The sequence below is a fragment of the Puntigrus tetrazona genome, chromosome 4 (genome assembly GCF_018831695.1).
Source record: "Puntigrus tetrazona isolate hp1 chromosome 4, ASM1883169v1, whole genome shotgun sequence".
Lineage (NCBI taxonomy): Eukaryota > Metazoa > Chordata > Actinopteri > Cypriniformes > Cyprinidae > Puntigrus > Puntigrus tetrazona.
Window position 1 is genome coordinate 480,343 of NC_056702.1, and position 18,991 is coordinate 499,333.

At 36.8% G+C, this 18,991-nt stretch overlaps 1 protein-coding gene across 6 annotated transcripts in view; it reads right to left on the minus strand.

The window, feature by feature from the left end:
- slco1c1 (solute carrier organic anion transporter family, member 1C1) overlaps positions 1-16,526 on the minus strand; it is a 32,830-nt gene extending 16,304 nt beyond the window's left edge. Inside the window, exons 1-3 of one of the 6 annotated variants that reach the window (XM_043236909.1) lie at positions 16,402-16,526; positions 9,245-9,396; positions 1,352-1,493 (exon numbers count right to left, since the gene is read on the minus strand). In XM_043236909.1, the coding sequence (XP_043092844.1) occupies positions 1,352-1,493; positions 9,245-9,382 (280 nt within the window). In that variant the 5' untranslated portion in view covers positions 9,383-9,396; positions 16,402-16,526. The other 5 variants (XM_043236908.1, XM_043236907.1, XM_043236905.1 and 2 more) reach the window with 5 other exon arrangements.
- Positions 16,527-18,991: the final 2,465 nt, after the last annotated feature.

Genomic DNA, 18,991 nt, shown 5'->3' on the forward strand with positions numbered 1-18,991 from the left:
AGGTCGGGCGAAGCAAAAAGAAGCAACTCACCCGAACATCTACAAAACACACACAATGACACACAGCAGCCTTTGTTCGGCCTGTTCCCGAGCGCTTGTTGATAATGGGGACGCAAGGCGGCGATGCTAACTCTGACACATGATCTCTGCGAGGCTTCACGCCGTTTCCCGCTCCTATGGAAACACTGGTTGCTAGGGCCACGTGAGCAGCAGGGTTTAGCCTCGCTTTCGCTTCTCTAGATTATGATTTTTACACGCACAAAAGATGAATTCAAAACCGAGTTACTGGAATAAAACTTTTGATTCTTTTTAGGGCTTCTTCGAGGCATCCCTTGACAACATAAAAATATATATTTATAAACATGATTTAAAATGCAAAATGATTTATAATCATTACAGTAACGAATGATAATATAATATGCTAATAGTACTATGTAGTAAAAAATAATTTTGCAATATGATTAAATAATAGACTAAAAAAATTTGTAAATATTATTTGTAATTTTATTCAACAAGAAGGCACTAAATAGATGACTATTTATAATTGATTTATTTGTTCATTTATGTATTTTCATAAATATTGTATTTTCTAAGTATTTGTGATTTTGTTGAGCATCTGATTTATACTTGCATTTACCTTTTGTAAAAAAAAATACATATACATTATATTAATATTAGTAATGTTATTCAAAAACGCACTGAATATATTCACATTTATATTTTGTTAATATGTATATAAATAATTTCAACTTTTATTCAGCAAAAATGCATTAAATCCATAAGATAAATATTTTCTTACAATGTATAATTTTGTTTATTAAGAATGCATCGAGGAGATTAATATTTATATAGTATCTGTACTGCATTTTAATGGTATATTTTTTTACCTAATAATTACTTAGTAAATTATATTTATTCTAAATACACTTGCGATTCATGAAAATCTATATCAAATAAATGCTGTTCTTTTGAACTTTCTATGCATCGAGGAATCAAAGGTTAAGACTTTGGTGCAAGCAGGTACCCTGGTCATACCGTAATTGCTTTGGGAGGGTGCTGGATATCAAAGTGAAGCCTTTTCCTGCATCGTAATGATTTATGCATGCATGTGTAAACTCAAAAATGCAATTTGCACTTGTGAAGATGAGCAGTTGTGACTTGTTTAAGGCGCTTGCGGTTGCGTAACCGTCCGATCTGCGGGACGAGCGCGCCGCCGCCGCCGCCGCCAGCCGTTAATTGCGGCACACACGGTGCATCTCGGTATCATTTTGCTAGACGAGAGCCTTGGCAACCGCTTGGCGGAGGTGACGGGATCGAAAGGTCCGCTGACGCATGAAGATCCGGTTCTTACCTATTTCAAAGCTGCCGTCAATGACACCTATTAAGTAACTGGGGATGTCGAAGCGTCTTTCCAGCTGAGTTATTGTGCTTTTCATATAGCTCCCGGATAATGCCTTGGCGAAGTAGGCAAAGGACAAGGCCACGAGGAACATCTGTAACGAGACACGGAGAGAGAGAGAGAGAGAGAGAGGTTTTATTCAGCAGTGCACGCACAACTCACATGCACTCTCCCTCATTAACCTATTTTTGGACATGGAGGCAACTCTTCATTAATATGCATTTAAAATCGTAGGGGATAAGAGAACTGGAGTAGAGATGGAGAGATGGAGGGGGGATGCATTTCTCAAACCGCATTGCATTATGGGTAGAGGGGACAAAAAGCGGATTAGGGGAGCTTATGTCACGCTCTTGAGCGATGCTACCGCATTCAACAGCACTGACTTAAGCCTCCATATGAGCAAAACAAGGGGAAAAAATGAGTCGCTGCTTTGGATGATGAAACGCAGACACTTTCATCGTCTGTTGCTGGGGTTTCTGGGCCGAAATCATCAGCATTCGCCGAGGTCTCGCCTCACGCAGAGCGCTGCATCTTCACTCTTGTGGGGTTTCCCGCACATGTGCACACTCCCTGCATCCAAATTAATAATCAACAGAAAGGTGGAGAAGAGAGGGGTGAAGAAGCCTAAAGAGAAGAGCCAGAAGAGACGAGACGAGACGAAGCCTTTGATGATCAAATCGTCAGCTATACAGTCGTCTTTCAACCCACACTTGAATTTTCCATGTACAAAGACGGGGGGGAAAAAAAGCTGAATCACTTTCTGAAGCATAAAACTTTTGATTAAAAAAATCTTTTTATGACAGAAATGTTTTTTTTTTTTATTACATTTTTTGGATCCCTGAATTTTTTATTTATTTTTAATGAAACTATTTAATATTCTGAAATACTTTTTATAGTAACTATAATATATATATATATATATATATATATATATATATATATATATATATATATATATATATATATATATACACACACACACTGTATATATACACACACACACACACAGTATATATTTGGACATATGATTACATTTATTTATATTTGTATTTATATATATATATATATATATATATATATATATATATATATATATATATATATATAAACATAAAATACAGTTATATAATGAATGGCCCAACAGTGCAGACTCTGAGCTTTAATTTGAGGGATATCATCACAAGTGGAGGACAGGTTCAGCTCTGTAATATGTAGTCTACCTCCCCCCTTTTTCAAGGGACCATAAGTAATTGGACAGCTGGAAAGCCATTTCATGGACAGGTGGGCTATTTCTTCATTATTTCTAAAACGGAGCAGGTAAAAGGTCTAGAGTTGGCTGAAGTGTGCCATTTGCATTTTGGTTGCTTGAAACCCAATCATGCGGTGAAAAGATTTCTCCAACTGTCAGGCTTCAAAAACAAAACAGATCCGTCAGAGATACAGCGGGAACATTAGAAGTGGCCAAATCAACAGTTTGCTACATTCAGAGAGTAAAGGACACACTGGTGAGCTCAGCAACATAAAAATGGGAAAATCAGAGAATGAGAGTATAATTCCTAATCATATCAGCCTAGAAAAATCACAATCATTTTCTTAGTCTTTTCGTTCTAATTCTGGTCTTAGTACACACTGTAACTACATAAGACTCAAGTTTTAAATAGATGCTAAAACGCGATGCTACTGGTCTAATTGGATTCAATGATCTATGCTAAGCTATGCTAAAAGTGCTAGCGCCAGACCCGGAGATCATCTGAATGGATTCAAACTCAACTTATTTTGAGCATGAGCCTGTTTCCAAACAAAGTGGAGTTTTCCCTTAAGAGCAACCTGTACCACAATCACGGGATGAAGAAAAAAAACTACACAGAAGACTTGAAGACTTGTTCATGATCCAAAGCGTACATTGCATCTCTGAACCATGGAGCCGTGTGAGGTGCGGAGCCCTCTCTCTCGCTACAGCATGCAACTTGAAGTATACTGGCATCCTTTTGTCCAGATACAAGCTGCAACGTTGCATCTATGTTATGCATCCAAGTTATGCGATTAATATCTTAGGATGTGCCACAGTTTACTGCCATAAAGTCATCCTTCAGCTTCTCCCCAGGCAGCCGTTCCTTTTTAGATGCTTCTTGTTTAATAGCATTGTGATCACAACCTAATCACGTGTTTATAGACAGGTTTTCATGTCATAAGCGACCCTGGAGCACAAAACCAGTCTGCTGGGGTATATTTGCAGCAATAGCCAAAAATACATTGCATGGGTCAAATGATACGTTTTTCTTTTATTCCAAAAATAATTAGGATAATTGCATAAAAGATCACGCTCCATGAAGATAGTTTGTACATTTCTTGAACTTGATTTTTGATGCCTCGCTACAAACTGGAGACTTTCTCAGTATTTAGATTTACAAATAGTTGCATCTCTGCCAAATATTGTCCTAGCAAACCATACATCAATGGAAAGCTTATTTATTCAGCTTATTTAATCTCAGTTTTGAAAGAATGAATTACACTTATGGTTTTGTGGAGAATTTGTGAAGAATCACGTGACGCCGAAGACTGGAGTAATGATGCTGAAAATGCAGCTTATCATTAGCAGGAATAAATCCAATTAAAAACACACTCTAATAGAAAACAGATAATTTACATTATAATAATTTTGCACATTTTTTGTGCATTTTTGATCAAATAAATGCAGCCTGGCTGAGCGGACGTGACTTCTTTCAAAAACCTTCCCAAAATATATCGAGCCCAAACCTTTTCCACGACCTCAAAACCAAAAAAATAGTCAACTGACAAATCTGATTCATTTCATCGGCATCATTTAACTCGGAAGGAATCACTTGATCTAAAGATGTCTTTTCTAACAGCTAAAATCAATCCATTAATTAGCCGGATCTGCTCTTCTCACAAACGCTTCACTGTTAGCCTGCGTCTTTCACTTAACCATGTTACGGCAACTTTGTTCTGGGTCACGCAAACGCTGCATCATAATGGATTGTGTTCTTCGGCCGGGACCGGAGCGCTCGCATTTCTGAAAGATTTATGCTCACTTTAGGGGATAGCGCAGAGCATGCTGGGATTCGGGAGGTTTCTGACGCTGAGCGAAGCAAGCGCCATCTGAAGAACTAGCGTCTTAAAGAAGGACAAAAAACAAAGAGAGGGAGCGGGAGGAAGAGCGTGTAAAGCACACTGGACGTGTTCTCCCGTGACGGGACGCTCAGAATAGAAACACAGCTGAAAGGTGAACGGTGACAATCACCTGTCTGCAAACAAACAGCACGGAACGGACAGTACTCGCCAGAAGTTTGGAAACAGTACAAAGTGAGCTCAAAACACAGTGTCATGTGAAAGCACGCTTATATAAAATAACTGCTGCGTCTTCAGTGGCACATGATCCTATATATGCTTATCTGCTGTGGGAAACACGGGTTTAATCACATCACGCGTCAAATCATATATCATAACAAATATTAAGTCATTATCATCGTTCAGGAACCACGAAATGCTTCCATTTAAATGTTTGGTGGGTGGGTGTGTTTTACGACAAATATAGCAGGAATAAATCCAATTAAAAACACATTCAGATAGAAAACAGATCATTTACATTATAATAATTTTGCACATTTTTTGTGCATTTTTGATCAAATAAATGCAGCCTGGCTGAGCGGACGTGACTTCTTTCAAAAACCTTCCCAAAATATATCGAGCCAAAATATATCGTTTTACTACAAATATATGCGCGCCGTATCGTATTGTATATGCTATCATATATCACATCATACAGGTATATCATATCATATAAACATGGGCGTGCATGTTATAATAAAACGAACGCTTATGTCTCATCAAAGCGTAGTGTAGCATTGCGTCATACAGGTATTTCATATAAACAATGTCCATGATATGCTGCCATTCAAATGTTTGGTGGGTGTGTGCGTTTTAATAGAAAGAAACGCTTTTATTCAGCAAATATGCATTAAAGTGAGAGCAAAAACGCAAGGCTGCAAAAGATTGCATTACAAATAAATGCCGCTCTTTTGAAAAAATTCAATGCAGAATCCTGAAAAGTCTAATCTATCATGGTTTCCACACAAATATCAACATTGCTAATAAAATGTTTCTCGGACAGATTCCTGGAGGATCACGTGACACTGAAGACCGGGGCGATGCTGAAAAATTCACACGTACAGATAGAAAATGGTTATGTTATTTTTACCGTCTTTTTCGATCAAAAAAAAATACGGCACTGGTGAGATTGCACGAATTGCTTAAAAACACTTCAGAAGGTGGAAACATTATGATAAGCATGTAGATGGTCGAATATGAGAGCAGACCTTTCGAGCTAAAGTTTGAAACGCCGGAGGATCACGAGCATCTGTCACTGACTTCAATTCGTCATAAATTTGCTGTCAATGCAGTGGCATGTCCCTCATCTCCTCGGAGCGCAACTTAGATCACATTACACGTGGGCGCAGTAATCTGACCGCCAGCCAACAGCAACACGTGCTCGCCGCGGCCTCTGGGCTAATTTTCAGCTTTTACAACAGTCCAGAGATTTCCTCACTCTGGAGCACATGGGTCCCTTCACGCGCTTATGGATTTCCCAAGCATGCTCCAGAGCGTCCATCATGCACTGACGTCTGGAGTTTATGCTCCATAGTGTTGAAACAGCACAGAAACGAATGCCTTTGTACACCGAAGACTGCATATTATAGAAGAGATTTCATTTGAATCTGATATAGCTATTTCTTATTTTTTTATCTTTCTTCTCTTCTGTCATTACTGGATATTCATTTATGTATCATATATATATATATATATATATATATATATATATATATATATATATATATATATATATATATATATATATATATATATAACCATACATTTTCAATAAAATCAACTGCTAATTTTTTTAATAATAAAATAAAAAGAACAGAACATAAAAATGTATATTAATTAATATAATTGCCAAGCAACATTACTTTTCATTTAGTTAAAAGATTTAATAATAATGATAAAAATAATTATAATTATAGTAATAACAACACCACAATTAAATTACTCAAACTTTAACAAAAATAATAATAAATGTATGCCAAAATTAAAAATAAGGTACTGCAAATATTAACTGAAATAGACCTTTATGGTAATTATCATTCACTTAAACGGAAAACGGCTAAAAATAAATAGACAAATAAATAAATCATTTTATTTAAGATAGCTGGCAAGGAAGCATTTTTCCTTTTCGTGTAGTTTAACCTTAAACAATAAAAAAGCCCTAAGCTTTATATAAACATATTTAAAAATAAATAAAATTACAAACTGAAAAGTGGCACTGACATTTTATTCTACATAATCATTTAACAAACAGCATTTTCAAACTATTAAAATATTTTAGATGGGGGGGAAAAAGAAAAAGACATTTTAATAGTTTTTAATAGCTCACTTTGTGTATCTTTTTTTATTTCCGTTTTTTCCCCCCCATGACTGAAGCGACTTTCAGACATCAGATAAAACTTCTTCAATCATTTCTTCAGACCAACACATAAATATTGAGTAAGGATCATAAATGAACTGTAACTAAAGTTGATCCCTGACCCTTTGAATGTGGTCCAAGTTGTTTTTTTTCTTTTCTTTTTGATGGATGTGACAAAATGTCTTATTTTTGTATTATTGGGAGAAAAACTTGTAGAGCAATAACGCCACTGGAAACACTAATCGGCTTTACCATAAGAGTCTCCATGAATGCAATTACAATACCTTCATTCATCAGATTAGCCTATGCTCCTGAAGCATGCAGATCATTTCTCAGATCAGACCTCGGGCTAAAGCAAAGAATTTGGAAATCAGAACAGGCCTCCGTAAAGGTTTATTGGGGGATTATGATCAGCACACATCTAAGATGTAATTTACCGCACCTCTGCGTGATCTCTTTTCTTAGAAATGGCCCTTTCATTGTGTTCGCTCCTCTCAATAATCTGATTCTAAGCGGCTTTTACACTGTTGTCTCATGCAAATTTAATCCCAAGCAAAAACAAGCCCTAAATTCGGATCTCATCTGCATGTGCCCGATCTTAATGTGTAGAAAAACATTTCCTGTCACTAATTAAGCACTGAGTCTCAAACGCTCTCTAGTCGTTCGCGCGATGGCCCTAACGAGTCCGCCGTGACCTTTAACCCCTCCACGGCCTGAGAGCACCTTGGATTTTTTTTTCTGTGTAACAAACACGCCATCGTGACGGGAAAAAGTCAAGCACTATAGTATGGTTTCAGAGGGGGAGGAAGTGATTATATTTTAAAGATATGTGTGACCCTGGACCACAAAGGGGTCATTTTTTGGAAACGGAGATTCGGACATCATCTGAAAAAGCCGAATAAATGAGCTTTCCATTGTCTGTTAGGAATAGCGTAGGGCTATATTCGGCAGAGATGCAACGGTTTAAAAATCTGGAATCTGAATGGTCAAAAAATAAATAAGTAAATGAAATTGCCTTCCAATATATCTAAATGAAGCTCTTAGCCAAGCGCATTAGTAATCAAAAATAGGTTTGAAACATGCAAAATATCTTCATGAAACCTTACTAACCTAATGTTTTTTTAGCATTAAATAAAAATCACTCATTTTGACCCATGCAATGTATTGCTACAAATATACCCGATTGCTTTTGTGCTCCAGGGTCACAAATATAACAAAAGACCAATTTTGTTTGGCTGGTGTTTAAATCATGCTGACTACAAGAGAGAGGGGTGTATAATAAAAAAATAAAATAAAAAAAAAAATTAAAAATTTTTTATATATATATATATATATATATATATATATATATATATATATATATATATATATATATATATATATATTTCTAGTTTTTCTGTACATATTTTTCTAATATGTGCACTTCAGCCGATGATTGATTCATTTAATAATTTAAGGTACTAATATGCAGTAAACAAGGTACAAATGTGTCTATTTTAAAAACAAACATTCAAAATAAGAGCAAAAATGTATATTAATGCAAGTAAACAAGGTCGATTTTGAATTCACGTTGATTACGAAGAAGGAAAGGCAAGCGTACGTGAAACACGGATGGGTCTGCGCAAGAAGCCGCAGGCAAACGAGGAAGTCTGATTCTTTTCAACGAACTGGTTCAGATATTGGCTCGTTCAGGCGTCTGAAAGCGAGTTCGGATTGAACTGTGTGCTGCTCGAGCCACAAACCTGGTCGGATTTAGCGAACCAGTTCAGCTGCTTTGCCGAAAAGAATCGGTTTCTTGCACAGACTGATTGCTCCGCTTCACAAGACCTCAACAGATCATCAGGAGCCACGGAGATTAGTCTTGTTTTCTGACTCTCGAAGTGCCGGTAATGCTTATTAAGTGACACACATAATCACTAAATGCCTCCGTGACCTTTTCACTCGTTTGGAACAATTGTGAAAAAACCTGCTTGTGCGAGATTAGCCCCGTACGTTTTTTCAAATCGAGCTCGAGTAAACCTTTACATTAAAACTTTGCAACACATCTGTCCGGCGCAAGCGTGACCGCGAGCTGAATGGCTCTTCTGTGGCCGCGCTCATGTGTTCACGACAAAGGAACTGCGGAGCATGACTCTCTCATTATTTACATCGTTAGCCATAATCATCTCATCAGGAGCGCCGGCTCAAAACCCCCTCTGTTCTCAGAAGATTCCACTACAAACTGAAGCTAAATCTCGTTTGGGCTGGATGACGTCGCAGCGCCCGGAGGCCTTCGAAGCCCCGTTACACAGAAAGCAAGAGACTCGGCGTCTGACGTCGCAGAATAAAGCTCCTTTGGGCGTTCGAGTCAATAGATTTACCTTGAGGCTTGAGCAACAGGGCCGAGCCGAGCCGGGGCCGTTCTCCGGTGACCTCCTCTCCTTATTCGGCGGGTCCATTTTCCACAAGAAGATCTCGTTTTCTTTGGGTGACGTTTCTCCAATGCAGTTCCTCGGCATTTATGCATGCACCCCTGAAAGAGAGACAGTTCGCATATGTGTGTGATCCTTTTCTCCCGCCATTAGGCACAGGTTTAAATAGGATTTGAGGAATCGGGCACATGGCGTGAAGCGGGCGTTCTGCATTGTGCTCTCGCGATGCAATTCCCGTTCACTTCTTATAGACTGATTGAAGTGACAACTCTAAGAATAGCAGCGGAAAGATCAGCTCCCAGGAGAAACGTGCAACTTTCTGCGGAGAGCGTTTTCTCCTATAACATCCTGGCACGGGTTTCAAAGCAAAATGCACGTTTGAATTGACGAAATCTTGGGAAAATGTTACAGTGCTGTTGCCTTTAGAATAACGGATACAACGGAGCCTAGTCAAGTGGTGTGCAAACTTTTCTCCGCGAGCGTGTAAACAAAGGCATGCCCTATGCTCATCTAATCTAATAGCGCAGGCATTCACTCGGTGCTTATGTACCTTATACGTCGCTTCGGGAATTTTAATCTCAACGACCACTTTGAGATTAAAGAGCGATGCCAAACCAAACCAATGAACTTGTGCAACACGCGCACCGTGGTTTCCTTTAGGATTAAAGCGTAAGGGTTAGCTCTTTGCAAGCCATTATTTTGCTAGGTGTAGAATTAAAAATGAACAAATCTGCTCTTTAGCAGCTCTAACTCTTTGGGAAGATATTTTTTATATTTGAAATTTAATTTATAGGGTTTTTTTAGAGCTACTGGTTACAAAGCGAGCGAGCTAATTTCACAAAAGTTGAATAAAACTTCAACTTCTTTTGCAAAGTTATGAATGAACTATAAACTGTAGCCCTAACTTAACGTTGCGACTTGCGTTATTTGGTTAAAAAATTAAAAATAAATCCCAACATCGGGTCCTTTATGGCTCGCATATGCAAGAAGCTCATATAAGCAACTTCTATAAGAGTCTCCAAGGTCTCTTGAAACTTATGGGCTGGTAATTTAGCTATTCAAGCTCTGATTGTACATTCTGATTGAACTTGATGAGTCCTTGAGCACAGCCAGTGCAGTAAATGAAACATCAACTGAACTATAAATTTCAGAGGCAGCTTTGAATTCATAAATCATTGGACATATAAAGCGTGCAACTTAAAAATACTGCGGCTTTCTCCACGAGCCGAGATGTTTACCTTAGTCATTTAGCTGATGCTTTTTCTTCTTTTCTAAGCCACTACACTTATTACGACGGGGACAGTCCCTGTGGAGTAACCTGGGGTCACAATGCTTCATGAATTAGCTCTTTGTAGAAACATCCAAATCAACTGTTTGACTGATTAAAACTGATCTGTTTTATACTTAATACGGTCTGTTGTAATATGTCTAAATGGCACAGTTTAACGTGTTTCTAAAGAAATGCACTTAATAACATCATTAAACCACAGTTCATTGATATTCATAAGGGAGAAGATGTGGCATATATATATATATATATATATATATATATATATATATATATATATATATATATATATATATATATATATATATATATATATATATATAGAGAGAGAGAGAGAGAGAGAGAGAGAGAGAGAGAGAATTTAGAAATCATAATAGAATATATAGAATTTAATATTAACTCAGAACCTTTTAGTTTCCCTAATTGAGGTTGCAAATAAAACTCAAGGTCGCTTAAGTATATTTCACAAGAAAACAGTACACGGAAAAACATCATGATTGCTCACAGACCATTATATTATTGTGAATTAATAAAGCACGTGTTTGAATCTTTCATGACACCTAATGATCCGTCTAAACTAATTTCAGAACATTTGGGAATTTACATGCATTTAGTCACGATTTCAATTAAAAAGTCATGTCGAAAACCACAAGCCGTACTTAACAATATTTAGGGTCTGAGAGAAACTCAAAAGGCCAAATTCTATCAATTTAATCATAAAATTTTTTTGTAAACAAATCTTTCAGTTATACAAAACTCTCTCATATATATATATATATATATATATATATATATATATATATATATATATATATATATATATATATATATAGATAGATAGATAGATAAAGAAACCATGAGTAACATTAAATAAAACATTACATTCTGAAGCAGAAAAACGACATTTTCTTGTAAAACATACTCCTATAATCACATTTAATTATTTTTTTTCAGTGTACTCCAGCCTCTGCGCTTCACGAGGTCGTGCTTCGACGCGTTACCTTTTAATCACGTGCAAAACTTAATAGCTTTCCAAAATAAAACTTCATGGCGCGTCAAAGCCACCGTTTTTATATCGCGTACCGGCCACTGCAGCACACTGCACAACTTTCTAGAATGAATGCATCGCGTTCGTCTCGAAACCAGGAGCTCACACACACACACACACACACACACACACACGCATCAGACGCATGAAGAAGGTAAACAGTCTGTAGTCTGGTGAATTGATGTGGATGAGTGGTCATGACAACCAGTGCGCAAGTGCGTCTAATTAACCAGCAGCTGATATGAATCCAACGAGTGACCAGAGAGAGGGGGAAAAAACCCAGCTCACAGACTGTTGAATGTATAAAATCGATTGCACAGACTAAATGTTAGTAGTAAAAAACGCATTAGTCTTCTGAACCCAGACGAGCACGCCTAATAAAAGCACGCCGTAAATGGTCGTTAATATGATTAATTTGTCAATGGCGCGGTGATTGTGATGCACAATAACTCTCAATCGCTCAAAGTAATCTAGTAAACAGCACAAGCACACGGCAGTCCACATGCAGACCTACTTTTAACGAGCAGATGTTGGCTTTCTCCTCTTCTAACGCAAACGCGCGCAGCTTTGCGCACCGCCAGACCCATTTTAAACCATGCCATGTCTAGTGCGCAATGCATATCCATAATTTGTAAGCAAGAGACGAATTAGGTCAAATGTCTCGCGTCTGTCTTGGCACAGCGTTTTACTCACCGGATCTCACAGTTCGCAAACCGACGCGCGATCCGGTCTCGTCTTCTCGCGGTCGTTATACAATCTACGGATACGCGAGTGTCCCCGGCGGTCCAGACCGAGCGCGTACGGAGCAGATGATACGTGTCAGATGGTTTTCACATGGAAAGAAACTTCCCACGGGCTGCCGGAGACGAGGAAAGGCACTTGGTCCTGGAGGTGTTTCCAAACACTTCCACTCACATCCGATTCCCTCGCGTTCGGCTCGACGCGTCCGAGCGGTTTAATCTTTTTGACGTCAGCCCTGTAGGTTTTTTCGCGAGCCTTTCCTGAGAGGTGAGATAGTTTCTTCTGCTCGAAGCGGCTGGATGCGCTGAGCCGAAGCACGTGATGAGCGCGCACGGAGGTTCGGGGTGATCACATCACACGCGCGCTCGCCGCCTCGCCGCCGGTTTCGTGAAACGGCCGCACTTTGTCGTGCTCGAGCAGGTCGGACGAACGCGGCTCTTCGCGGAGCGCTGGGTCATTGCGAATTCGTGAAGTGACTTGTAACGATGCGTAAAGCCTCGCGTTATTTAACGGTGCTCGCGGATGAAAGTTCTCCACGTGAACGCACACGGTCATGATTTACATTAAAGTCATGCTGAGGAACACAAAGTGTGTATTTAACCCTTGAGAGACAACAGGGCTCTTTAAAAAGCCCCAAAACACGATTACATGTTGATCATTTTATTGTAGTGGTCTTCTGTTCTAATATAATATTGGTATTATATTATTATTATTATTATTATTATTATTATTATTATTATCATGTCAGACGAACATAAAGAATATTATTATGTGCAATTATTATTAACCTATTAATTGTAATTGCAATACATACAGATACACATACAGAAATGTTTACATATTACAATTAAAATAATGAAAATATACAATTATTATGATTATAATTATAATTAAATTATTTAAATTAATTAATTTTTTTAAACAAAATACTATTAATACTAAATAAAAAAATAAAAAATAATACAGTTTAACGTATTAATTTTTAATTAATCTTTTGAGACAATAGTCAATTTTAATATACCACAACTAATCTTAATTTGTAAAATGTGTTTATGTCAGAGAACATTGAAAGCATGCAAACATTAAGCAATTTATTATTACTTTATTCATTATTTTGCATTAAAGTTACTAACATATTAGATTATGAATTAAATGTGACATTTTTCAATTATTATTTGATCTCAAGCTCTTAGATAAAGTCTATTTTAGACCTTAAAGTCTATTTTAATCAAACAAAAGCATGCAAATGCAATTTTTATTATTAAATGGGTTTATGTATTATTTAAGGTCCTTTTCAGTTTCAACACAAGGCCTCTGAGAACATCGGTTTTAGCATAACGTGATTATTGTGCAATATACATTAAAACGAGCCTGTGTGTCAATGCAAAAAGACCCTGTCTTAAAAGTGATCCTTGTCAGGTTTAAAGATTTAAAATGAACAGAACCAGTTAAAGAGATAACTCACTTGCCTTTGCTTGAGTTTCCAAGCTCGTTTCAGGAAAAGCGTGCCTGCGAATCAAAAGTGACGTCAATGCGAGAGACAGACTCCTTCAGCGCCAAAGCAAAATGTCAAACTGTGAGAGCAAAGTCAGTCGTTCCTCAAGGCCGTTTATCCGTCCTCCGTCCCGATCGATACGGAGCCCGGACCTCCAGAGATAAACATTTCTGTAAGGAACGGCTGGCCGAGCGTGTGTGTGCTCATACGGAATCACATTCATCCCCCGCCAGATGTTTTTCTTTCAGCCGCATGCTATTTACTTAAACATTAATTTCTTTTTAATAACATGCCATCTATTCGGTCTTACAGCCGATACGGAGTCCTCATATAACACGTTTTCAGGAAAGGGTGGATAGAGGAGAGACAATGCACATTGCCTTGTTTCCATGGAGATGACCAAGCCATAATATGACAGTTGTTATAACCTTCTGACTGTGGATCATACACATCCTATTCTTGCTAATATACGCGGCTTGTCCATGCAGACTCAAAAGCACCCAAAGGATGAAGCCATTAAATGGACCGAATGCCTCTGTATTTCTGATTTCGAATCAATGCAGTTACGTGGAGCATTACGGTGTTATGCGCGCTCCCCGCCTACTTCGTGTTCATCACTGATAACCGCTGTAAATGGAAAATGAAGATGCGTTACGTATTTACATTTTCAAGAAATGAGAGAAATGGGGATTTTTAGAAACGATGAGCAAACATGCATTCAACAGACAAACACACTGCAGTGGTTTCTATACCAACATCAACAGACTGCATATACATTCAGAGTCTAATTAAACCATAGGCTAAAAATGACTGATTTAATAATATAATTACTGTAATATTTATTAATATTATTTATATATATATATATATATATATATATATATATATATATATATATATATATATATATATATATATATATATATTATTTCTATATTATTTTATATTAAAATTTAAATTATTGTATAATTTTAACAAAATATTTTTGTTCAAATATGCAGCGCATTTTCAGGCAACATTTAATTGCATTCAAAATAAAGGCTCATATGATGTGTGCATGCACTGTGTGTGTTTTTTTTTTATATTTACATGCATGCATGTGCATTCGTGTATAATAGATATACACAGCGCACACACATACATTTTATTTGGATGCGATTAAGCGTTTCATTTCCTCCACCTGCCCAAGACAATCAAGCTCTCCGATCCGGTTTTTCATTTGCCGTGTAACTGATATGCCGTTTAATATAGGTGTCAGTATAACGGAGCTAAAATAAGGCATTGGGGATTGGCTGGTTTCGGGCCGGTAGTGATCGGTTCGTGGTCTACGGTGGTTTGAGACGGTTTGGAGAGTACGGCAGAATTCTTGGCCTGGTATTTCTAATAGGATTGGACTAATCCATTCTCACCCGTCGCAGCGGCCTGTCGAACAAGCGGCTACTTCAGCTCCGTACTCTTGACACGGCGCTTTATAACTGGGTTAGCCCGTTTACAGCAACATGACAAAACAAGCACAGGATAATCTATGACGTTAGAATAATAATTACAGCTGAGAATATGAATAATGTGCTAATTGTCCTGACTCAGAGTTTAATTCTTGCACCAGATATCGCTCGACAACTTGAGCCTGGTAATATTTGAGCAAAAGTTGCTGTCAGACGGATTTGCCGAAATCCTCGTATAATAGTTATCCTTATAGAAATGGGGATTTTTTTAGAAATCATAAACAAACATGACTCCAAATATAAAGCATTATGCTGTTAATTTTCTGATATTTTAGCTTGATGAAGCTGAGATGCATTATCCATCTTTTTTATGGTTAAAATATAATCAAAAATGAATAAGTATAATAATAATAAATGTAATCGCATTCAATTATTTAATAATACATAACACATACCTAATTAACAGTAATATTGATTTTATACTAAAAAATATAATTAAGGAATACAGTTTTCTATTAAAATAACTGATAAAAAAAGGCCTATGATTTTAGTCACAGTAATCATCATTTCACTCTCAGAAGGATTGATTTTGAAATTATTAATTTTGCAATTCATTTTCTATTTACCAATCATGAGTAAAGTATGCCTTTGCAATGCAATCTAATATAATATATAAATGAACATAACTGAAGATGATTTAACTTGAACGTGACAAATATATAAAAAAACTAAATATGTCTGTCTAGTTTTTGATGTACTAAAAAAAAAAACAACTGCAGGAATGCACATTAAAAATGACTAAAACGAACCAAAAATAAACGAAAAATACATCGATTCAAAATGTTAATGATAAAATGTATAGTACATCAATGGTACTCAAATAGCACACGGAAACAGTATATTTCATGAGGCAAAAAGTGCACTAGATGAGGCGGATAGTTACCCGATCCACAGGAAACAAAGCGTGCAAGCATCTTCTAGTTCGTCCAGGACAAAGCAGCTTGTGAACGATTCAATAGACAGTGTTTAAGAAAGTATTAGCACTAAAAATGATCTGTGATTGTGTATTTTCCCCGCTCCTCGCGTCACCTGCAGTACTTGCTCAGGAGGCTGCTTCATGCATCACTTGCGCTCCTAATGACCTCGATGGAGAGGAGCAGCGTCCGGGCCCCGTGACTCACTGTTTGAGATGGGACCGCCGCCAGACTGACTGATGATACACGTTCCCCGCCTGGGTTTGAGAAATAAACTCAGGAGTAAGAGAAGCATCGCGCAAAACAACATCCTCCGCCGACCCTTCGCTAAGCCCCGCCTTAAAACAGCACCGACCAATCCTAGCAAAGCAACTGTTGCTACATTAAAACGAGCTTGGCTTTTTTTTTTTCCCCCTCGTGTGAGCCTATTGAATCCCAAAACACAATTTACAAAACTATTTGCATTGCAACAAGCTAAATTACCAAATCTTGCTATAAAACAATATGACAGCATACAATCATCGCAGTTAATAGGGTCAATATGTTTGATTACGTGACATTTATAAGCAACATGGGTCGTACTGTACATTTCTGCCATAGTTACCACTAATAATCTACTCCTAAATATGAGCTAGAAACTTATTTTCAAAAACTGCTTTTCAGAAGTGGTAATTAATATTCACTTGCTGGAAATCCTGTAGTGTTAGACCAGTCGCGAAATTGCTTGCAAGTAACTCATTAAAGTATATTAACATCAAATCTTGATTTTAATCTTTCGTCAGATTGTTTCCTTTCAATTAGCAGGGTTTTTTTTTGCAGGCCTCGTTGATCTGAGCTCATGAATCTTAGCTTTTGAGTTTTGTTTGTGGATCATTTTCGCCGGGTACGGCCTATGATCAGCGTTTCAAAAACAAATACAAAACCTGCGCGATGCAAAGACAACAGGCTGCGTTTCTAAGCTGTCATTTATGTTCAAGTGTAACAAAGGCGGTAAAAAGAAAATGTCATCTTATATACTGTGGAAATTGTCCTGTATTGTGTCTAGATTTAGCTTGAACCGTTATAGGAAAACACACAGGAAAAAATATGATGTATGATATGACAACATGACATATATATGATATGAGACATGATATGATAACAATTTAAATGTATGTATTTATGGTTACAAATGATTAGTATGAAAGTATTACCTTAAAATGTTTATAGTAAGTGTAACAGTCTATATTTAATTAAATGTAATATTTTAAAGAACAAGGTGAGGAAAAGTTTATTATATATATATATATATATATATATATATATATATATATATATATATATATATATATATATATATTTTTTTTTTTTTGTCTCAGAACTGAAGTTCAGCTCATGTTATTCATGCCTGAATTCAGATTTTGGATCCCGAACTAATGCCAATAAAGTTAACTGTTCGTGAGTAATTCATGCACGGCATATCTGTCAGAAACAATTGCTTTTGACACTGACTTTCACAGAAATACCAGAGGGATTGAAGAAGGTGAACTGGAAGGAAACATGACTTCCCTTTGAATGTTACCGATGTCTCTAACGCTCACGTGATCGGCATGATCTATACCAGTTTAACAGCTCAATATTATCTTCAGGTAATTCAGTCCGGTTCAGTTATTTTGGACATCAACTTTAAGAAAAACATTAATGAATCACATTATGGCCATCCTTATAAGGAATTAACTAAACTTATAGAAACATTACATTTTACAATCTTGTGTCTTTACTGTAAAGTTTCATCATTAATCAAAACTATAAAAAGAAAAATCAAATAGCACCTGAAAAAAATAAGCACTAAAATTACTAGCTATAAATAAATAAAAATAAAAATTCAAACAGAACTAAAACTGAAATAAACCTAATTTTTAGAAGTAATGAAAAAAGGGTTTAAAAGAAATTCAAATAAAAGCTAACTTGGAATATTAACAATAGTTACAATAGCATATAAAACAAAATATCAATTAAAAATACTTGACCACTTACTGAAATAAATTCTAAAATTACAAACTATAAATAAATAAAACTAAAAGCAAAATAAAAGACAACTAAAGCTAAAAAGTAGTGTATGTAGTGAAGTAAAAAAAATTATATATATTATATATATATAAAAAAATATATATATATATATATATATAATAGCTGAAAATAAAAGTAGAAAAGCTAATTATGATATATTTTTTATAATTACTATTTTTATATTAATATAAAACATTCTATTGCAAAACAAATCTCAAACTTTGTACTAAAGCAAACTTTCAGCGGATGTGATTTGAACCATTTCTTTGTTAATGAAAAGGCTCACACTGAGGTCACGAGGGGTCGTTCTCACAGTTTCGGTCGATCAGCGATGATCACGGTCACAGCTACACGCTCCAACAGAAACACCGACTCCTCCATTGATGTGGAGTCTGGATTAAGCAGGTTCTCCAATTAGCGAGAGCGCTTAAGACGTCTTCCACCGGTCAGAGGATGCGAGCGACGCTCCTGACCAGCGCACACTCAGCTCAGTTCCCACTGCAATTAACCTTCCGGAGGATGAGAACAGCTTAAACCTGGATCAGGGCAAGTTAAAGGAACGGCACACAAGCCAGGCCTTCGCACTCAGTCATCTTGTTATTCTGGACTCAGTGCAGTACGAAGTAAATCGCTTGGTAGGCCTACCGGGTGAGCTG